We start from the raw sequence: 23453 nt of genomic DNA, 5'->3' as shown, positions 1-23453 counted from the left end.
CGCAGGCTGTGGCAGTGCTGGGACCGGGACGGAGGACACGGGCTGGTGCCAGCTGAGGTGGCAGGTCACAGCCGTGGAGGCAACGCCTGTGGCACAAACCCTGACGTCCCTCTGCAGCTGGGGACAGCACCAGAAGGAAGGTAGGGGCCGTGTGGGGTGATGCTGGGGGTACGGGCCTGAAACCCGGCACTGCCTGGGGGAGTCCTGCAGCCTTCCTGCCTCTGGGACACTGCTCCTCCACACAGCTCTCGGGAGCCACTGCAGCTTCTTTGCTTTAAGGCCCTGAGGGTGTTGATACTTTAAAAAAGCTAAAAGTGTTAAAAAGGAGGACAAGCGGTCTCTGAGGAGGGTGCTGCAGGCACAGGAAATTCACTCTTGCGCAAGGAGCCTGAGCGGGTAACCACCGCTCCTCCTCCTGCTGGTGCCCTTTCTCTGCCCTCCCCTGGATCATCGCCCTCCCTGCCCCAACATCAGATCTTGCAGAAGACCCACACAACCAGAGTCGGGGACAGAAACACCAGGCTGCTGAGAACCACCTCTTTGCAACCATCATATATGTGTGTGTATATTTATACACACTGGCAAACCTTAGTGAACCTTACATTGTTTTTTCCAAATGAGTTCCGCAGGAGACAGTAGAAATATCTTCTGGTGCTTCTCACAGTTACACTGCTTTCCTCAAGAGAAGTCTAACAGGTTCCCCAAGGAAGTGCGGTACGACGGTACGACGTGGAAAATCAAAAAAGCAGCCGCTGGAGAGAAAAGTTGACTCAAGGACAATGTCACCACGCTCGAGGTAGTTACTCCGCTGTCTATTACTGCAGCCTAAAAACAACGGCAAATCAGCTGTTAAAAGAAGGGGCGCTGCCTGTCTCACTCTCTCATACTTGCACCTCTGCACGCTTGCAGAGTTTGGAAACAAACAAAAACCCCACAGATTAAATCATTCCTGCACTTCAGGAAAGATTTCACTATCGAGTCAAAAAAAATGAGTCAACCCTTTACAAGTTTCTGTTGGTAAACTGATAATGAAGAAAAAAAATATTTTTAAATAAATACATTCCACCTTGAATAAATAATTTTACTATACTTATGTAAACAAATTACAGCAGCCACAAATACAAACCTACATTTTCATAAGGTGAAGGCAATTTGTTATACTTCATCTCTACATTATATTAAAAAAACCTGGTTATTGCTTATTCCCATTGTAAAAGTACAAGAGGCACATTGTCAAGGGTACGAAATTAAAGTTTGCAGCATTTTTTCCATTTCATTTCATCCTCTTTCTGCAGGGGAACTCCTAAATAAGGATCCAAACGTGGATTACATCATCGTCAACAAGAACAGCAACCCAGCAAAACTCCCTGCTGATACAGTAACTCCTGCACTGAAGGAGTAAGAGAATGTTATCAAATAAGTTTTAAGGCATTTATCAGAAAAAAAAAAATTAATTTCTATCTTGAATGTCACCAGAACCCAAACCGTGATCAATGGATTTTAAAGTTTCGTGTGACAAGATTATTTCATGTTTTCACTTCCAAATAATTTTACTTCATTTATATAAAAAACATTTCAAAATGTAGTTAATCTTTCAGTGCTTTCGTTTTGAACCATTATATTTGATAATTTAGGAGAGTCTACCAAAAATAAATACAAAACTATGCAGAATATATTTTATGCTATTCAGGCACGTACAAACGTGGTTTTGGCAAAAATCTTAAAAGCACGTACAAAAGAGAAGGTACTGGGCCCGATCAGCACGTACGGTTTGCGGATTTTATTTGGAGTCCTCGCTCTGCGCGTCGCCCTCCCCAGCGACCCTGTTTCTCGCCCCGTGCCTGTACGCGCCCCCCGTCACTCGCTCTCTAGACGGCCCAAGATCTTCCAGCTGTTTTCTCTGCGTGGTTTCTAAGTCTTCCAGCCGCTTGCGAAGCAGGGAAAGCTCTCTTTGATGCTGTTCTTCCTTGAAATTAATAAAAAAAAACAAGAGTTATATTACAATTTGCACACCTACGAAGGACAAAAATGAGCAATAATTTCATTTTCATAGAACTACAAAACCATAGAATGGTTAGAGTTGGAAGGGACCCTTAAAGATCATCAAGTTCCAACCCCCTGCCATGGGCAGGGACACCTCCCACCAGACCAGGTTGCTCAAAGCCTCATCCAGCCTGGCCTTGAACACTTCCAGGGATGGGGCAGCCACAGCTTCTCTGGGCAACCTGTTCCAGTGTCTCACCACCCTCACAGTAAAGAATTTCTCCCTAATATCTAATCTAAATCTCCCCTCTTTCAGTTTAAAACAGTCACCTCTCATCCTATCGCTACACTCCCTGATAAAGAGTCCCTCCCCATCTCTCCTGTAGGCCCCCTTTAAGTACTGAAAGGCTGCTATAAGGTCTCCATGGAGCCTTCTCTTCCCCAGGCTGAACAACCCCAGCTCTCTCAGCTTGTCTTCATATTTTCTTACATTTTCTCTTTCATTTTCTTTAATTAACGATTTTAAAATGAAAATTTTGAAGTCCAAAACACCCTTATTCATTAACTTTTACTCCTCAGTGTTTTGTGGTTATTCTTCAGGTCTCTCCTTGCTCATTGCAGGGGGGGGTTGCAGTAGGTGACCTTTAAAGGTCCCTTCCTATTGCGAGGAAGGGAACACCACTAGAAGCATTCCTCAAAGTTCCCTTCCTCTGTTCCAAGATCAAATAGTCCTTCATTAAGACTGAAGTCTGTAATGAAGGACTGTTCCAGGACCCTCTTTGGTTGTATTATTTTCACAGCTTGTAACCACATCCTCACCTGAAGAAGGGGGAAGGAGGCTTCAGGCCCAGGAGGCAAGGCAGACATCACACTGACTGGGTTGAGCGACGGTATGTTTGGATTCAGGATTAAACTCCGGAACTCGTTGTGCCTACGTTGCAAGTCCTTTAGTCTCTTCTGGAGACGCGCATATTCTTCATAGGAAACATTTTGCCTAGGAAATAACAGATTTCTTATTGCCCAAAATTTTTAATACCCCCAACACAGAAGCGCACCTCTCCCCGAGAGCTCTGCCGGTCCCTGCCCCTACGGAGGAACACGACGTACCAGAAGAACTGGAAGGGGGAAGACCTGTGTGTATTCTTCTGCCTAAACGTCTATCCAAAAGTCCCTCTACATATTAAGCTATCTGTTGTATTACAGATTATAATTTACATGGAATAGATTAAGCTTTTAATAGCACTTACAGTAGTGAGCCACATTAAATTAATTCTTGGAATCAAGCCCTCCATAGGTGCTCAGTGAAGAGAAAAAATAGGAGTCTGTCTTTCAAAGAAATACAAGTACGTTTTTCTTACAATTCAGAAGGTTTTTCCACTTCCTTCTTTCAAAAGGATTCCTCCAACTGTATCTATCAGATATTTTCCCCCCATTTCTCCCCAAAAGAGACAGCCCTGCAGGTGTCTCGTAAGCTCCCAGCTGCCCGTCCTGAACACACTCCATTCAAAGAATTCTAGTGCTGAAAACACCATTAGTCTGGATTCCAGTTACTAAAGCAAGTGTCATGTATTTTCAAAATTCGTATTTACGAGCCAAATCTTGGGCATATATCAATTTTTGAGCTAAGAAAAAGCAAAGTTTATTACCTATTTAGCACCTGGTTTTCTTTTTCCAGCTCTTCTATCTTGGCTTCCAGAAGTTCTAGTTTCTCTTGCATCCTCCTTTGTTTATTATCGGTGAGAGTCTTCCTCTGTCAAACAGACATTTCAAACAGAGCTAAGTAACGCCTTGAGAAATTAGATCCTGTAAAAATTAAACCTACACTCTACATGGTTCCAAAGTTGTGGCACTTTTTTGGATTTTCCTTAATTAAGAAGTGCTGTGTTGTTTGAAGGTTCTGAATCCCCATGATGGGAAACAGAAGAGATGGGAAATGATCCACAGCTGCGACTGAGAGATTCCCAGCTGTCAGTCACTCGTTGGTCTTTAAACAACCATGTATAAACAAGTATAAACATGACCCAAAAAAATTTATGCCTTCTTTTTTTGTTTCTTTGGTTTTTTGCTCATGTTGACTCAACTTTACAACCTTAAAAACTACTGGCAGGTTTCATAACCTGTATGTGTCCAATGTATAAAACTGCTAGTTAATCTTGAGCTTTTATAAACAATTAATCAGCCTTTCCTTTCAAGTTATGTTATAAAAAGAAAGTCTACGAGAAGACATAAAACTTTAATATTCCACCAATGAAAAGTAGGACATCATTTGTCTAGTATCTGAAACATCATCCTTACTAATTAAGGAGTCCACCTCTTAAATAACCGTATATACACACATGCACATGAGCACAAAAGCCTCACCAAATGTTTGGTGACATTCTAAGGAAGTTGTTGGCTGCACTATTCTTTTGCATATCATATTCAATCTATTTCTATGCTAAACTTGAAGAACCTGATACATTTTGTTACTATATTCAGTAGATTGCAAATAAACTCTCAACAATAAAGCAATTCTAGCTGGCCAAAGTAAGGCTAAACTTTTCCTAAGCTGGATCATTCATAAAGGAAGAGTCAACGTGCCTTTTTCTGAGCAACAGCAGCCCGACACAGCTTGTTCTTCACTTGGCTGTATTTCTCTTCTGCCTCTGTGATGCGCTGAGTAAGCACATGCTTCTCCTCCAGCCACTCTATACGTTTGTATTCTAAAGTCCTTTGAAAAAGATCAGGTTAAAAAGATTAAGAGGTTATATATACAAAGGCGGTGCGTTGGGTTAATGCTTTAAGCCTCTTAATACAGATGCATCTTTTCACAACTCCTGACTTTATATACTTGAAGGACCCGATTTAGATTTGATTGTGGTACCAATCTCATTGGGACTAACAACATCCCAACCTGCGCATTAACATCATCCTAGGTTTGGTTCAACTGTGAGGCAAATTTAAAAACTGATTCCCATAAGCTACTTAGTTGTTGGCTGCTTGTTGGCTTGGCCTGTTGCCAAACCATCGGCAGGACATTTCAGAATTGGGATCAAAGGCTCGCACTGGAATACAAGAGTGGTCACCTTTGCCAAACACCAGTTGTCAGAAGAGCCGACAGCTGCCTGCTCTGTTTGGGAGGCCAGAGATGTCAGAGAAGGGGTTGCTGCCCTGTGAGGTCTACTCTGCCTTTGGAACAGAGAAGGACAGGCGGCCAGTGTGTGCTCCCGACCAGAACAAACGCCAACACAACAGGAAGCTCCCACCAGGATGGTTCCTAGACAACACTCCAGCTGAGCACGCACCACCACCAGCATATGGTATCTGCTCAGGCCTTCGCATGGTTAAAACATACTAAAATTAGGCTCTGTTCTCTAGCAGTGGATAGTAAAAGAAGCCAGTTTCTCTCTGCTGCCTTGTTTGTTTGGGGTCTCTGCACTGGGGGTCAAAGTAGCCAAGAACAAACTGCACATTTAATGACATTATTATGAAAAGAGAATCAAGTGGTGAGATGGCGTGCGGCGGTTCTTAGAAACGCAGCCGGAGGCTGGGTCCCAGCGCAGCCACAGCCCCCACTCCTGGGCCCGTGCAGTCTCCCTGCAGGGACTCTGAATGAACCTCCGTACGTTTCTCACCAAACAGCCTTTCCCTTCCCCACAGCAGATGTAGCAGGAATCATCCAGTCCCACATCAGAGCCAGGATCCTGGCCCACTTGCTACCTGTCACGGTTCTTTCAGCAGACTCAGTGTGGTTTGTACCTTGTGTTGGCTGTAAATAACCACTACTACCCAGGAACCAAAGAGCTTTCTCAAACAGCACTGTTTGGCAGTAAAAGAATGTCAATTGAGACAGTGGTTAAAAATGCCATGAGATTTTTATTTTTTTTAATGCCACTAATGCTGTTCCTGAAATGTTTAACAAGTGCCTGTTTGAGCTGATCTCTGATCTCTATCAGTCTTACAGTTTGCCTTCAGCCCTTTTTCTCCTTTCACGTTTTCATTTCCAAGCCTAGGAGTGACACAGGCAGGCAGGCAGCTGCTTTGCCTACTTCTGGCTCACCTGGCATTATTTTACTTATCTGAAACTGTGTATCGTGGGCTTCCTTATCTTTTGGTCCTCATTTCACTTCCTCTTTAAGCCAAGTTGCGTTGGTGTAACTCTTGGAGTTCAAGCTCATAAGAATTACTGAACTGAGGAAGGAAGTCCAATCCCCCCCAGAGTCAGAAAAAGAATGCAAACATGTCCCAGGGCTCCCCAGGTAACAGAAGGACAGACCTGGAAGACTTCCCATGTAGGCTGCAAAGCTGGTTAATTGCTGCAGTATCAGCCTCGGTGCATCTCCTGTTACCTACATACTTAAACAACGATCTCGGAGGAAAACCTGCTCCAGAGTGCTCTATGGCCCACAAATATGTAAAAGACATTGACAGTGTCACTCAAATCACAGTGACAATCTCACTCAAAATATGAATACACTTTCCTGAAGCAAACGTCCCGAGGATTTAACGTGCTACTGATAACTGGACATACTCTGCAGTCCCAGTGCAAGAATTTCTTCACATGTTAAACTGAAAAGCAATACTTCAACTAATGACAACAAAGCAATTGCAGTAACAATTCACAGCAAAAGAGAAGTTTAAAAATAAAAACATTATATCTTGTGGAAGTTTTCACACTGACTTTTGAAAAGCCCACCACACAATAATCCCGTACAAGCTAGACATGTATTTGGTTATGAGGCTGGGAAATACTAAATAGCCATTCCAGACTGACAAATTAATCTTTAAATTTCAGGGAAGTGTTCATCACTGTATGGAGTCTGAACAAGATGTGGTTTCCTTCAGCATTTATGAGCATAATTTGATGGTGCAAAAAAGCTTGTTAAAAAAGGAAAGTGATTACTTTTCCTTTTGATGAGAGCAACTAGAAGATATCCAATAAGCTTTTATTTGGCTCATAACAGCTAAAAGGATCTAGTGGGACTGGGGGAGGTGATGGGGGGAAGCATATACACACGTATACAGCCCCAAAACCTTATCAAAGCATAATATGATGACAAAATGCTTTTTTCACCCTTAATGCTTAAACTCTCTTAAAAGAACTGTGTGTGAAACTCTAGATCCACTTAAAGTAATGTTTGACGTTGCCTTCAGTATAAATAGGATTTCATTTTATACAAATAGTGTATTTCAATAGTCAATAATTAATTGCAACAGACATGAATGGGAAAAACTTCCTATTTTTGAAGTTACCACAAGCAAAGCTGCATAACAGGTGTAGCCATTTTTTACAATTATCCAATATGTCCTGTACATTTTTAATTTCTGACTTCATTCAGAATCTACAGTGCATAGTAAAGTAACCCAAATGAAAGGAGCACAAGCAATATGGAAAGGAAAAGTAAAGCCAAAAGGAAGAAAAAAATTACTTCTCTGTTTCCAGTTGAGCTTTTTCTGCCTGAGTCCTTGCATGTTGACATTCTTGTTTTAATCTCTCTATTATTTCTTTCAACTTCTGATTAGACTCCAACAAATCATTCTCTGATTGAGAAAGTGAGGCAAGCTGGAGTTGCAGGTCGTGAACTTGCTACAAAAAAAATGCCATTTTTCCATTTGAGAAGTTATGAAATAACAATCAATCAATTTTGAGATTCTGAGATAGAGCAAAACACAGACACCAACTGGCTGCAGTAGCTTTTCATAAGCCTTTCTTATTTGTTCCTTTTTCTCCTTACTCAACAGCTTCTCCAGAAGCTTTACAATACATCACTACTAGACAAAGAAGGTTTTCTATTGTAGCAGAAAAAGAAAGGGAGGTAGAAGTCTTCAGTCACAGATGTGTCCCCAGAACTTAGGAAGAAATTCTTTACAGTGAGGGGGGTGAGACACTGGAACAGGTTGCCCAGAGAAGCTGTGGCTGCCCCATCCCTGGAAGTGCTCAAGGCCAGGCTGGATGGGGCTTTGAGCAACCTGGTCTGGTGGGAGGTGTCCCTGCTTACGGCAGGAGGGTTGGAAATAAATGATCTTTAAGGGTCCCTTCCAACTCTAACCATTCTATGATTCTATGATTAACTAAGCCCTGAACAGAACTACAACACCAGTTCTGTTCAGCTACCCAGACTCTGTTGAGCTACCCAGGCTCTTCTCTCCCATAATGCACAATGTGTTACAGCCAGCAGTGGCTGCACCAACCAGTTCACAAAACCGAGTACAGTCTGAAAAGCCCAACCCCTGCAGCCAGCACACAGAAAGGATGATTTCCCTTTCCATTTCCCCTCCCCACATGACCACTCCGATACCCCAGTTCTGATTTCTGGAGGAAAAAAACCCCACGTTGTCTTGAACTTCAAGTGCACACAGCTTGCAGACTACTTTGATGCACAGCTATGGTCTTGACTACTACATAACATGACGGGCGAGCAGGAGTTAAAAGAATTAGGTTTTATTTTCAACACTGCCATCAATTCACTCTGCAATAGAAATATACCTCTTTACACGAGTTTATTCATTTATGAAACATCTGTTAAGCACTTGAAGAACCTCAGATGAGAGACGCAGTGTAAATGCAAAGCATTACCTAGAAACAATTTATAAGTCTCCATGGAAACCAAATCTCCAGTTAAATAGTGCATAACCGTATTCAATATACCAGTCTATAAACATTCAGCTTTGAAATCCTTGGTACCTACAAAATGCATGAAGCAAAACGCTGTAATCCATTTATAAAGGTCCAGGAAAGCATGACTGATTTCTGAACACTTCCGCATTTAAATATCTGCTGTAGGCATTTTGTCCCTCAGGAAAAAAAAGAGGCCTCAAAAATTTGATCTATTCTTCAAACACTGGACATGGCAACTGTATTTCTCCTCAAAACATTACAATGCAATAAAACCTTACCTGTTTCAGATCAGCACTTTCATGTTTCTTTTCTTCCAGCTCCTCTGTCTGAATAGCTTGCTGTTGAATTTTTAATCTAAAATTGCATATTATCTATTATTATCTAATTAAAATATAGATGTTGCACAATTTGAAAGGCCGATAAATATTTAACTAAGCAATGATTAAAAATATATTTTTATTGATCATACTTCTGGAGTATGACTTCTGCTTATTTTATCATACTGGTCTTCATACAAATACAATAACCAACTCAAAGAGATGCTGTGTTAGGGTCCCAGTTTGCCAGTTGCTGAGACGGTGACATTATGGAAAGAGAAATGGTTTACTTTAATGCTGGGGCTGTGCCAGCAGCCAACATGGACCCAATTTTAACAAACATGAGTATTGCAAAATTACGTCTTTAAAATGTTCATTAAAATAATGTAATTTTTAAAGGTTTGGATTAAAAATGCTGGTTTTTTTTAAACAGCACATTTTTAATTCTATCCTCTTTTTAAACAATGCAAAAGATAATTTTGTTTAATTGACTGCAATGAACAATTAGTAAACTTTTATACTGACTACTGTAAAGAAATTACTGGGGAAAAATGAGAAGCTTGTGTTAAGATCAGAAAAGCCACATTACCGCAAACGCTGAAGTTCCTTTTTGCTAGATTCTTCTGCCATCTGTAAAACACGTAGTTTCTCTTCGTACTGATCCTTTTCAGATTGTCTCCAAGTGTCTTGTTCCAGCTTCATCTTCTCTAGATTGGCTAATCTGCTCTCGAGTTCTAACCTGAGACATTATTCAATACGCACACAAGAGTCATGACAGAATGCCAGAAGCGTTTAGTTGCTAAGAATGACATTTTTAAAAGTCACTCAAAATACTCCTTTTTTAGAAGATGAGCAGTAAATGAACAAACATACTTTTCATCCTGTAAGGCTGCAATTTTTTCAAAAACTTCCTCTTTGGCAGCTTGCACTTTACGAATTAGCTCCCGATCCTTTTCTACTAAAAGCACCTTGTGACGCTCAACAGCCGCCTTAAGAATTTCCTTGTCTGACAGCAACCCTGCATTATACATTAAAAAAAGTTAAAATGTCATTATTTGTATCAACCTGATGAAATCCAGTATGAAAATAACTTTATAAATTGTTAAAAGAGAGCTAAAAATCACAATTCAGATGACAGAATGAACAAATGGGAAAAAAAACCCCAAGAAAACCAGAAGACACATGGCCTTTCTTAGTAAAACAGCAACATATCAAAAACTTTTGAACAGTTACATTGGAATCTCTGTCCTCAAGGGTTTATAATTTTAACATACAAAAGTAATTAAACAGTTGATAATATTATAGATTTAAACTCTAAAGCAATTTCTGATACGCAGTTGGTTCTGGATTAAAAAAAAATATTAAAAAAAATCTGTTTGACAGTAGCTACAAAAAGTTAAACAAGAAAATGGGTTATTTTCTTTTTATGGAAAAGTTTATGTTAAACAGTAATTGGTTACCAGTGAAACTGTAGTAACTGGCTACAACAAATCTCACTTTTTATCCACTTATTACCAACTGAGGCTATTCTAAAATTATGACTCTATGGGCAGGGACAAAAGATGCAAATTTAAAAATTGTGATCAAGACACCTGTGTTCACTGGTAAATAAGCCAACGTGCAATAACACTGACCCCTGGTTATTAACTAATTCAGGGATGCAGACTGGATTCCATAGCAAGTTCAGGTTAGCTTAAGTCATGCCTGCATTTAGTTTCACATTTCATAGGGTCCAACATTTGGACGATGCTGTAAGTGCACTGGCGATACAGAAAACACCACTTTTTAGTTGCTCTTAGAGAGTTTAACATCAAAGCAAGTGAACAGAAATAACTATTCCAGGAAGACAAGGTACTATTTTGGGGTTACGGCAAATTGGTGAGGATAGTCCACTGAAAAGTTGTGCAGGGATTCAAATCATCAAGTCATACATGTACTAGAAAGCTTTGGCTTTTCACTCCAGAAAGCTATTTCAAGTTGCCTCCATACTCAGCTGTATTAAGTAGTTTAGAACATTGCCTATTTTCTTCAAAGAAGGAGCTAGAAATTGTATTTTATTTCACACGGCATCCTTACTCAATTGTTATCAATTTCATGGACACAGAATCAGAAAACAAAACAACCACTGAAGCCTACGGTACATTAAGGTTTCAAGCAGAGCATAAAAGACACTAGGATTTGGCAAGAATAGAAAAAATAACCACATGAAGTACATGACTTGAAACAGATTATGCTCAAATTATGTCACAAATTCACTAATTTACATAAATGCAAAATTGTTCTGCAACTGTTCTTCTTAACCTAGTAGACCAAGTGAAATGACACAGTTTTTCAAACATAAAATTATTTGTCAGATTTATCACCTAGACCGGAATGAGAAGGCGAAGGCTGCTGGGGAATGTTTGGAGGAAAAATAATTGTAGTATTCCAACTAGAAGTTACAAAAGAAATCATTAGAAATTAATTGCACATTTTACCATCCATTTCACTTTGAATCTTGTTTCTCTCTCTTTCTACCTCACTCTTTGTTCGTGCTGCCTCCAGTTTGACATTTGTTACTTCCAATTTATGAGAATGTTTAAGTTCTTCTACCTATGAATTAGAAAAAAAAAACAAATCAACTAAAATAAATATATATATTTGCAGCTTTACTGTACATTTTTCATATGATATTTTGCTAACAAGAAAATCTGTGAAAGAATCATGGATTATGCTTATTTTAAACATACCTTAATGATTTGTTTTTCATCTACTGCTTCCTGAAGCCAATTCACAATATCCACTCTTGTAGATAATTCTGAGTATATAGGTACCATAGCACTAAAGCTATTGACACAAAAGGCTACAAACAAGACCAAGGGACTGGAGCACCTCTTTTATGAGGAAGGGCTGAGAGACCTGCGTCTGTTTAGCCTGGAGAAGAGAAGACTGAGAGGGGATCTCATCAATGCTTATTAATATCTAAAGGGCGGGTGTCAAGAGGATGGAGCCAAACTCTTTTCAGTGGTGCCTGGTGAGAACAAGGAGCAACAGGCACAAGCTGTAACACAGGAAATTCCATCTCAACATGAGGAAAAATTTCTTTAAGGATGGCAGAGTACTGGAACAGCTGTCCAGAGAGGTTGTGGAGTCTCCTTCTCTGGACATATTAAAAACCCACCTGGATGCATTCCTGTGCAACTTTCTCTAGGTGAACCTGCTTTTGCAGGGGGGTTGGACTAGATGATCTCTGAAGGTCCCTTCCAACCCCTACGATTCTGTGATTCTGTCACATGACCTGATTCCGCGGTATTACAGGTTTTTATCAGTTCCTCAGGTCACACACTGAAGATTATTGAATGAGTTGTCAGTCATCTTGAAATCCAAGTTTTATATTAAAAAAAATGAAGTGTTCAAACACAACATATCTTCCAGAAACCAGGCTGTCTGACTATTGACATGTATTTCATCTTTAACCAGCCAGTTATGACAAGCTACACAAAGGAAAGTTACTCTTTTAAGAAGCTTTGGTGATATTTCAACAGCCATGCAGGTTTGCCTGTGAAAACTTGCTTTTTGAATAAATACTACCCATTCTACAAAGTAGCCTCCAAATATTGGGGTATTAAAGACTCCTCATTGGAAATATCTTGCTATGACACTGATCTAAATTGCCTAAGACCCTGATACCTCATGAATTAAAACATTAGCATGTCAATGTACACATACTTCACTTCTGACTAAAGATCCCTCAAAGTTAAACTAAAATAAATTTAATCTCCCTAAATAAAACAAAACAGTGATATGCAAAAACAGATTATCAGTTGCTATCCCAAGTAATCTCAATTTGGCAAGTACTTAGAGTTCCCCTGATCTCCTGGAGTGCTACACTACTTTCTCAAAATTCAGATCTTCATAGTTCTAAAGTGCATTTTAAATCCAGTACTTCTCTACAACTGTGACATACACATCAAATGGCCTCATAAAAGCAGGAGCTTTAAGAACATCAAATCAAAGACAATTACTGCTTGCATGGAAACTTTCTATAGTTTAGGCATTTGTACGCAGTAATTACACGGTCAATGAGAATTAAATATCTAGAGGAAAGCACTTATAATGAAAATCCGTTCACAATGACAAACGTAATTACAACCTGCTAGCATATACAAGTGGCAAAAGGTTAAGAATGACATAGTAGCTTATTAAGTAACTACACGGTGGATTTGGTTGCTTAAATCCTAAGTTGAGAATATTTCAGGGCAACTTGCAAAGATTTAAGGTGGCTTTTTTAAGGCACAAAGTCCGGAAGACAAATGCGTGTACCTGTGCGCAGGAATAAGTTTGAGTGGGTGCAGAGGGGGTGGAGGTACCCACCCAAAGCACATGTCAGTGTTATTTTGGAAAGTCTATTCAGAAATACAGGATAGCTTTAAGTCAACAGAGAGCTTAATAAAATCCTGCATTTCATCTAGATATACAAGACCACAGTTATGGGCTCTGCAGTTAGTTGAGAACTAACTAAAGCCTCTCCAGACAGGTAAGAAAACACAGGGGATTAAATTTGCTACCAGCAAACTGACAGATGTGATAAAAATTTTTTACCCAGTATTGTCTCCAGAAAGGAGGAAATAAGAGACAGCAGAAAGCCAATATTTACCCAACTATTTTACTGGCATCCTGATTCAAATTTACATAAAGCAATGTAAGTATTCTGCAACATTTGAAGGTAAAACGGTTTACTAGTGTTTCGATTTTTCTTGCTTATTCAAATATTCACACATGACACTACATAAAGGATCTGTCTCTTTTAGTTGTGTAGCTGAGGAGTCACTGCAACCAGATAAAACTCTGAATCTGGCATCCGCACTGAGCTAATTATGCTTAAATTCTAAACAGCAATGTCAAGTTTCTTAAGCACTTTCAGGTCTTCCCTAAACTTGAAGCCTTCTGATTTTTATTTTTTTTTTTCAGATTCACAGATTCGACAGAGTTGGAAGGGACCTCTAGAGATCATCTAGTCCAACTCCCCTACTAAAGCAGGATATCCCAGAGCACATCACTCAGGACTGCATCAAGGCAGGTCTTGAAAATCTCCAGAGAAGGGGACTCCACAACCTCCCTGGGCAGCCTGTTCCAGGGTCTGTCACCCTCACCCTAAAGAATTTCTTCCTCATTTTTGAGTGGAACTTCCCATGTTCCAGCTCGTGCCTGTTGTCCCTCGTCCTATCACTGGAAACCACTGAAAAGAGTCTGGCTCCATCATCCTTCAACCCACCCTTTAGGAACTTGTAAACATAGATGAGGTCTCCCCTCAGTCTTCTCTTCTTGAGGCTAAAGAGCCCCAGCTCTTTGAGCCTCTTCTCGTAAGGGAGGTGCTCTAATCCCTTAATCATCTTGATTGCCCTACGTTGGACTCTCTCCAGTAGTTCCCTGTCTCTCTTGAACTGGGGAGCCCAGAACTGGACACAGTATTCCAGTTGTGGCCTCACCAGTGCAGAGTAGAGGGGGAGAATGAGCTCCCTCGACCTGCTGGCCACACTTCTCCTTATGCAGCCCAGGATTCCATTGGCCTTCTTGGTGATAAGGGCCCATTGCTGGCTCATGGAGATCCTGCCATCCACCAGGACTGCCAGATCCTTTTCCTCTGTAGTACTTCCCAGAAGATCCACCCCTAACCTATATTGGTGCCTGGGGTTCTTCCTCCCCACGTGCAGGACCCTACATTTGTCCTTGTTGAACCTCATTAGGTTCTTCTCTGCCCAGCTCTCCAGCCTGTCCAGGTCACGCTGGATGGCAGCACAGCCCTCTGGAGTGTCGGCCAGCCCTCCCAGTTTGGTAGCACCAGCAAACTTGCTGAGGATACACTCTGTCCCCTTGTCCAGGTCATTGATGAATATGTTGAACGGGACTGGGCCGAGTATTGACCCCTGGGGGACACTGCTGGTTACAGGCCTCCAACTTGACCCTGCTCCATTAATGACAACCCTCTGAGTTCTGTCACACAGCCAGCACTCAATCCACCTCACTGCTCCCTCATCTAGCCCACACTATTTAATTTTCTAATGAGGATGTTGTGGGAGACAGTGTCAAAAGCCTCCTGAAGTCAAGGTAGATGACATCTGCTGCTCTTCCCTCATCCAGCCATCTACTTATAACATCATAGAAGGCTATCAGATTGGTCAAGCATGATTTACCCTTGGTAAATCCATGTTGACCACTTCCAATAACTTCTTTGTCTTTGATAAGTTTGGAGATGACATCCAGAACAAGTCGTTCCGTTATTTTCCCAGGGACAGAGGTGAGACTAATTGGCCTGTAGTTCCCTGGGTCCTCCTTCTTGCCCTTTTTGTAGACCGGAGTGATATTTGCCTTCCTCAAGTCTGCAGGCACTTCTCCTGTTCTCCATGACCTTTCATAAATGATGGAGAGTGGTTCAGCGATAACATCTGCCAGCTCTCTCAGCACCCGTGGGTGCATCCCATCAGGGCCCACAGACTTATGGATGTCTAGTTTGGCCAAGTGGTCTCTAACCCAGTCCTCCCCAACAGAGGGAAAGTCTTCCTCTCTCCAGACTTTCTTAAATATTTTTCTAGCAATTCCTCTAAGAACTTGAAAAAAAAAAAACCCACCAAAAAATCCTGAACTTCTTAAGATCTGGTGCCAACCCAACAACTAAGATACTCAAACACGTAGCAAGACAATAATCTAGTTAAAACGATACAATGGAGTGCTGTTCAGAAATGTTTCTGTACAAGCTGTGCGGGCATTAGCCCAAGAAGAATGCTATGCTAATGTGACTACCCTGCTTCCAATATAACCTAAATCTCTGCAGGTGATTTCAGTGCAGCTTGCTTCACACAGCCCGTTCAGAGGATAGTTTTTAAGATTTCCAGAAACCATAGCTCCATTAAAAAAAAAAAAAAAAAAGTCAATTTAAAGCTCTGTTGTACTTAACACACTTTATGAAAAAGTAATGCTTGTTTTCATCAAATCAGGCTGGCTGTTTTCATGAGTACTAAGGATGTGAACATAAAGACACCTCTCTGAGCCCTGTTTAGAAAAAAGTTCTAGAAAATGAAATTAAAAGGACATAACATCAATCTTTAGAGATACTTTGAGGGATGACATTTTTCCTGTAAAGTCACATGTTCTATATCTTCCAACTGAAATTGGGAAAAAAATTCCAAACCTATTTTAAATCACAGCAGAAGACGTTACTTTATTCTTAGTGTAAAATTTAAACTTAAACATAACAGGATATGGAAAATGCATTTCAGATACCGTAAGAGCACTTACTTGAGCAGCTAAGGAATTGACTTCTCGTTCAGATTTGTGAAGTTTGCTAGTTAAGAGAATGTTTTGCTCGTGACTCATCCGCAGTTCCTTCTCAATTCGATCAATCTGTAGTTCAGCAGACTTCTTTTCTGCCTTGAATAAAGGAGGTATCTGTAAGATTTTTTGGAGCAGGGCTGTCTCTTGCTACGCACTTGAAAGGTTTAATTGATCTGGGCTTTCAGATACTAGTGACCCTTTATATTATATAGTAATATAATGTATAAATATCTTTGCTCAACAATATGTCCCAGTACAACAAGTGTCTTGAATTTTAATCAAAAGTCACAACTATTTCTATTAACTCTGCCTGCACAGAATCACAGACATTTTCAATCCTACTTCAGAATAGGCAGAGGTAATCTGACTTGGTTATAAGGCAGCAGGTATTACTACCAGTTAATCACTGGGCTGTAACACCAGTATGACTATAAGTGGTGCTCAAAAAGATGTCATATGTTGGCCAATGCAGTTATACTAACTGAAGAATTAAGAGGAAATAAATTAAGAGGAAATAAAATGCAATTACCGTATTACAGACTCAAGACCCCGAGCTTTATTAAGTATCAAAAAGGTAATCTAACCTACAATTTTGCCTCCCTCTTTCTGAACTGACCTATTTCCAGCAGGACTTTTTTTTTTTTTTCAGTTTTCTAAATTAAGAATATTACAGCACTTTTCTTTTTAAGTTGTGATCGGAGCATTTTGTAAGAAAGGTATACAGCACTGGTAACAGTAAAAAGGAAAAGGAACCATCTATCTGTATGCTGCAACTGTGTGAGAAATCTACATGGAAAGACTCACTACCTAAAGAGATAGCAAGAGCTGACAGGAGGACTGAAGACCACATGAGGAATACAGTGGAATCCTGGGAAACATACAACAGGCCAGAAATGCTAGAGGTTCTTTAAGGGAGAGCAACAGCCAAGAACTAAACAATTTCAGTAAGGTGGTGGAGAAAGGAAAGACACGGGTAGGCAAGCAAGATGACACATGAGAAAGGGATTAAAGAAATAGGAGAGCATCACATGACATTTTTGAAAAGAATAAAAAATTTACTGTAGCAAATTATTAATGTATTGTCTTGAGTTTCTAACTCCAGCCAAGTGACAAGTGCTGACATGAGCATCTTATTGCCTGCAGACATGGAATCACTAACATAGTTAGAAAGGAGATCATTCAACAGAATCTCTCAGTTGAGCTCTCATCTTTCCAAAGTTTAATTGGCAGTACATGACCCCCAATTCCCAAAGTACTTACAATTTAAATCTGAAACGTATAAATTCAAATTATGGAGTCAATGGCAAAATTATCAGTGACTTCAGTGACAGTTCTATCAGCCCAAGTGTTATTCTCCCTACAGTCTACAAGGAGGCAAATTTTAATTAAAAAAAAGGAAAAGAAAAAAAAAGAATCTTACCTCTAGAGACCTTGTCAGAGCCTGCATCTCAGCTAACTGTCGTACTTGTACTCTTTGAACATTTTCTGCTTGCACACCACAGTTGTCTCTTTCTGCTCTTAGCTCTGCTACTTCTGCTTCTAAGCCTTTTAATTTCTGATACAGTTGTGCCTTTTCTCTAGAGAGTGCTTCCACGCGTTTACTGTCCCTCGTGGGATCCACACTAAGCAGCTGATTATGGAGTTCTTCTTTATCTTTATCCAGCCTTGCAATCTGATAGTTGTTAATCAGAAAAATAAAAGCTTTTACACTGGTTAGGTGTCAGGCATCAACAAATACAGCAGTTGACAATTCAGGAAAGAGCAGCAGTGCACATTTAAAAAATTAGGAAATTACATTCACATTTCTTTTCTTTCTTAAAGTAGGAAATTCAAGGGAGCCATTTTTCAATGCCTTTTTTGCTTCAGTTTGCACTGACAAGGCTTGTCCTCAGGCCTCAGATGTCCCTGAGCCTCCTAGCAGTCTGTGGTAGTAAAGCAGTAGCCAGAGTAGAGGAAGAAAACGTTAGGGATCATTTAATCCCCTGGACACACACAAGTCCTTAGAATGGATCCAAGCATTTTGAAGGACCTGACCAGTATCATCACAAGGCTATTCTCTATCATCTTTGAAAGGTCACGGGGATCAGAAAAGGTTCCTGATGACTGGAAAGAGGCAGATAGCACACCCATCACCCATGAAGAGCAAAATCAAGAAGGATCCAGATAACTACAGGATTGTCAGCTTCACATCAGGTTCTGTGAAGCAAACCCTTTTAAAAGCCATTTCTAAACACATTAAGTACAAGCAGGGTTTATCAAAGGCAAATCAAGCCTGACCTACTTCTCTGCTTTCTAGAAGGAGGTGACTGGCAATGCAGACAAGGAGAGGGCAGCGAATCTTGTATACCTTGATTTTATCAAGGCCTTTGATACAGTCTCCCATAATCTTCTCTCTCACCAAATTGGTAAAATATGGGCTAGAAAAGTGGATGATAAAGTGGGTGGAAAAGTGGCTGGGCTACCAGGCTCAAAGAGTGAGGATTGGTGGTGCAAAGCCCAGCTGACTGCCTGTGACTAGAGGGGTTTTTCTGAGATCAGTACAGGGTCCACTATTGGTTTATGTCCTCCTTAATGACCTGGGTGATGGAATAGAGCACACTTTCAGCAAGCTTACGGGTGACACCAAATTGGGGTAAAATGGTCAATGTGCTGGAAAGCAGAACTGCAATTCAGAGGGATCTGGACAGGCTGAAGGAATGGGCCGACAGGAAGGCCTTCAACAAGAGCAAGTACAAATCCCGCATCTGGGATGGAGTAAGCCAACACAACAGTACAGGCTGGGGGCAACTGTCTAGGAAGCAGCTCCATGGAAAAGGATCTTGGGGTCCTAGTGGACAACAAGGTGAACATTAGTCAGCAGAGTACCCTTGCAGCAAAGATGACAAACTGCATCCTGACAGGTTGGCAGAAGGACAGCTAGCAGATCCAGGAAAGTGATCCTCTGTTCCCTTCCAGTACTTTTAAAACTGCATCTGGAGTTTGTGTCCAGTACATGAAGAAGAATGGCAAACTGGAGCAAGTTCAGTGGACAACCACCAAGACAGTCAGGGGGTTGAAGACCATGACATGTAAAGACATGCTGAAAGAACTATGCCTCTTCAGCTTGGAGGAGGAGATGCATGTTGATGGGAAGAGAGGCAATGGACACAACTTGGAACATGTGACATTCCAATCAGGTATTAGGAAAAAAATTTACCATAAAGATAGTTAAAAAGTGGAATAGTTTGTCCAGAAACGTTGTGGAATCTCCATCCTCACAGATGTTCAAGACTCAACTGGACATGGCCCTAAGCAACCTGACCTCATTACACTTTAATATTTTAAGCAGGATGTTGGAACACAAGGAGGTCTCTTCCAATTTATATTATGATTCCACAACAGAACTCAAGACATCCAACATGAGTGGGCCCTGTCAGACAGATGATAAAGCAAAAAGAAATGCTACAAGGTAGTACGATAGGTAAAAACTAATCTTGAGACTGTAATTAAGAAACATATTAGAAAATGTATAGATTCTACTGTTTCAAAATTAGTTATGTGGACTGAATGTAGTATTGGTGGCAAAAGAGTGAGGAAGTAAGGGATGTAAGAGATTGCTTCATAGTTGGAGATTAGTCCAAACTCTGATCTGAAGCAGTGCTTTTGAGAAGTTGCATCAATTATCTCTATGGAGTAAAGTTAATTTCTGCAGTAAAAGCCTTCCAAATCTCTTTTATGAGGAGATTCAAACATTTATTGCATGACATGCCCAAGCCATCATTTAAGAATTAGGATGTTTTTGTAGCCTCCTTGTGATAAATGACATGGAAGGTTAAGAGGCTCTAAGAGAAAGAAACTAGATCACATTGTGCCCTGGGCTCAAGGTAGTTTCATTCTCTGTAAGTGTGCTAATTAGCTGCAGGATGAGCACAAACTTAACAAGCCCACAAGAGAGACAGGCTGTAAAGCAGCATGTGGGTTTAGCTCCCGAAAGGACAACTGTTCTGTTTTTAATACATTGCATTTCCAAATTTGGATTGATTTTGAAACCGATGATTGCTTTGATTTGTGTCTCATGTTTGGACTAATACATTCAAATCTGGCATCTTAGGATATATGCTCCCAGACAAACACTTAAATGAATATGCAAATGACATATGCAACACTCATTTACACTCTGCATATATTTAAAACATAAATGAGCTGGCGATTTATTTAGTAACACTTTTGAAAGTCCAATTCTGAAACAAAAATAATCATGAATGGTTTATTCAAGAATCAATACAACTGAAATAAAGTTACCAAAGTTTTCAGTACCATTTTGACCACCACTGTCATGATCCAACTTAGCTGCAAAACGCACCCTTGTTAACAATATCTTCTGCTGCCTTCTTCTTGGATTAGTTGCCACAGAAGTAACTTAAAATCAAAACTTATATCGGTTGCTCAGATAATTTATTAATTTCAAATTAGCATAACGTCTCAAATTTCACCACAAATGCAATTTTAAAAAAGGATTAAGCAAAGCTACTGGCTGTCATTTATCAGAAGGCAAGTCTATTTTTACTTATAATAGCACAAATGATATTGCGACACATCACTGAACAAACCTACAGAGACAGCTTTAGGCTATGTCATAAAAGTGTTTTCAGAATTAACAGAACAGAAACAAACACTACATTATGAAATGGCGTCAAACTGACAACCCACCAAGCACCAACGTTTTCACAGTGTTTGAGCAGCTTTGTCATCAGATAAATTTTAAGCTACTGTAACGTTCTATGTACCTCAGCCTCATATTTGATTTTCTTCTCCTCTAAAACACGTGCATGTTCCTCCTTTTGATGTTCAAATTCTGATTTCAGAAAAGTGTGTTCATAACGAAGTTTGTTATATTCTGTTCTGTATTTTTCCACTTCCTAAGTTAAGCCAAAAAAAACCCCAAAAACATCAATCAGACAAGTTTTCAGATTTATTTCCTTCAAATATCCATGCAATGTTCCTACCATTTCACAAGTTATATTTGATGAACTGAAACCCTCCTTCTCCCGCTTTAGGGTTTTGACTTTCACTGCCTGGGGCAACAGTACTAGATAAAGAATGTTATGCTTTGCTCCCCTTTTAGTTTCCTAAGGTTTTAGGGGCAACTTTAAATTGGTGATCACTACTCTAAAGGAATTAGGATTTTAATACTAACTACTTACATTTTCTAGTTTCCGATAACGTTCTGTCATAGGAGATTCCAATTCCTGCTGTATTTGTGCTTTTAACAGTTCTAATTTTTGAGGAGTTAGCACCTTAAGACAGAAAGGTGTTCTAAATAACAAGTCATATTCATTTATTTACACTGTGATAGGACAAATAACCAGGAATAAATTATTTCAAATATAATTTTAGTAATCCTGCTTAATTTTGGTTTTTTTTTTTAAAGAATTTTCCATAGTAGTTACAGAAGCAAAAAAAACCCAAAAACATATTAGTGAACTAAAAGTATTCTGGGAAGATAACAGAAGCATTTAAAATGTCAGTATTTACTGGTAGAAGCAATACATACGTCAAGCTGAATTGCCAAGAGATTTATCTCCTTTGTGGGGGAGGGGAGAAAAAGTGGTCTCACATAAAAGATAAAGAGTTAGCACTTGGAAAAGCTTAAACAGTCAGTGAACCAACCTCAAAGAATCAAAATGAGCAACACCAAACCAATTCTCTGTAAAACAAATTAGATACATGTTTTCCAGCAGATACATGGATAGCAGTTTTAAATGAAACAAAGATCAGCCCTAAGCTCCATGCTGTGTGGTATTTCGTTAAGTTTTCTTGGTTATGGTTAATACAGCAAACTATCTACCAAGAAAAAGCGTTAAAAAAAATTTCATCCACAATCTGTGACTTATTCTACTTTTCTTCCATTTTTCGATACCCTGAAGTCCCTGAAAACTAATTCTAGTTACAGTACTAACGTACATCTCCTCCATTCAGAGTCTGGGATCCTTTCTTAGATGCTGTATTTGTTTCCGAAGAACTATGTCCTGCATTAGTTTAAGGAAACAAGCAGTTATATGAAGTGTCATCCAAGTTACCTTAAATGTTGTGGGGTTTTGGTTGGTTGGTTGGATTTTAAGTCAGGGAAAGCTTTCATTACAAAGACAAACAAGTACCTATTTTTCCAGTCAGTTATTCCAACAGGTTTAGGCACCTAAGTTATCTTCCAGAGCAGACGATAAGAGGAGAGCATGCACAGACAGAGGTTGAGGGTCTTATTACTCACATAGCACATAAAACAGGATTTGAAAGATTCAGTTAAACAAGAAAACAATAATTTCCTCCCAGAGTCACTCTAGAGAAGAAACATGACTTGATTTGGGTGAATTTCAAGATATATGAAAAATATTCAGCCTAAGTATATATGTGTTACATAAACAGAAATATATACATGGCCCTATTACAGGATTAAAATTAAGTCCTGCCAGTAAATCACCTCACCTGCATCTTCATTTTTTCCAGCTCTTGTGTTTTACCCAGCAACTCCTCTCGATATTCAGCAAGAAGAAACTGAAATTTGTCATGTACAGTCTGCTTTTCAACTAACAACTGCTTCAGTTCATCTTGTGATTTTGTATAATCCTCTTGTAATCTACAGGATAAAACATGTATTTATTTTATATTTACTCTCTAAAATTAGATCTTTAAGCTCACATGCAGAAGCAAACATACAAATATCAAGTTAGAACTAAGCTATTAATACCCTCTTCCTGTAATATAAAGTTATCCCATATTTACAAGCATGAAAAGTATTTCAGAAACCTAATCTGCAATGTTTTAAGCCATTTTGAATTGTTTACTTTCCAATATGAACAACACTCAAATTGTCCTTACATACAGAATTAGCTAACACAGACACACAAATACACATGTACACAAATCCTTTTCATCTAATATTTAGCTTCAGCTTTCAACAGCCCAAATGAAGAAACCTGTTTAAATTAGTGTACCTTAGATGTTCTGCCTTTAGAGTTTGATAATTTGCTTTATGGTATTCACATCGCATTTTTTCATCTATCAGAAGCTTTTGTAATTCTTGTGAATTAGACGTATCACCATTTCCAACCACGGGAGGAAGAAGAGTGCCCATAGCATCCATTTTATGATGACTGTTGACGATAAGTACGGAGAGGATAAAATAAAATTTAACTTATAACTAATCTACAACACCATCCACTCTTTCTGCTGACATCCCAGAAGATCACGTCACCTGAACAAATACA

General features: G+C 39.7%; 1 protein-coding gene across 3 annotated transcripts; it reads right to left on the bottom strand.

The window, feature by feature from the left end:
• Positions 1-691: 691 nt before the first annotated feature.
• Positions 692-23430, bottom strand: CEP83 (centrosomal protein 83kDa). Of its 3 annotated transcripts, XM_014963834.1 has the most exons (16): positions 23181-23430; positions 22672-22822; positions 21393-21485; positions 20976-21107; positions 17630-17881; positions 16174-16305; positions 11376-11490; positions 9772-9916; positions 9488-9637; positions 8860-8935; positions 7392-7549; positions 4564-4693; positions 3630-3733; positions 2803-2977; positions 1769-1966; positions 692-825 (listed from the first exon to the last, which is right to left on the bottom strand). In XM_014963834.1, the coding sequence occupies exons 1-15, from the start codon at positions 23327-23329 to the stop codon at positions 1781-1783; spliced, it is 2148 nt and encodes a 715-aa protein (XP_014819320.1). In that variant the 5' UTR covers positions 23330-23430; the 3' UTR covers positions 692-825; positions 1769-1780. The 3 variants fall into 3 exon arrangements, with proteins under 3 accessions (XP_014819320.1, XP_014819319.1, XP_014819321.1); XM_014963833.1 differs by lacking the exon at positions 692-825 and having other exon boundaries at positions 1061-1966; XM_014963835.1 differs by lacking the exons at positions 692-825; positions 20976-21107 and having other exon boundaries at positions 1061-1966.
• Positions 23431-23453: the final 23 nt, after the last annotated feature.

Source organism: Calidris pugnax, unplaced genomic scaffold, assembly GCF_001431845.1.
Source record: "Calidris pugnax isolate Ruff unplaced genomic scaffold, ASM143184v1 scaffold44, whole genome shotgun sequence".
In the NCBI taxonomy this organism is placed as follows: Eukaryota; Metazoa; Chordata; class Aves; order Charadriiformes; family Scolopacidae; genus Calidris; species Calidris pugnax.
Note: the sequence above shows the minus strand (reverse complement) of the source record. Positions and strands in the feature narration are given on the sequence as shown.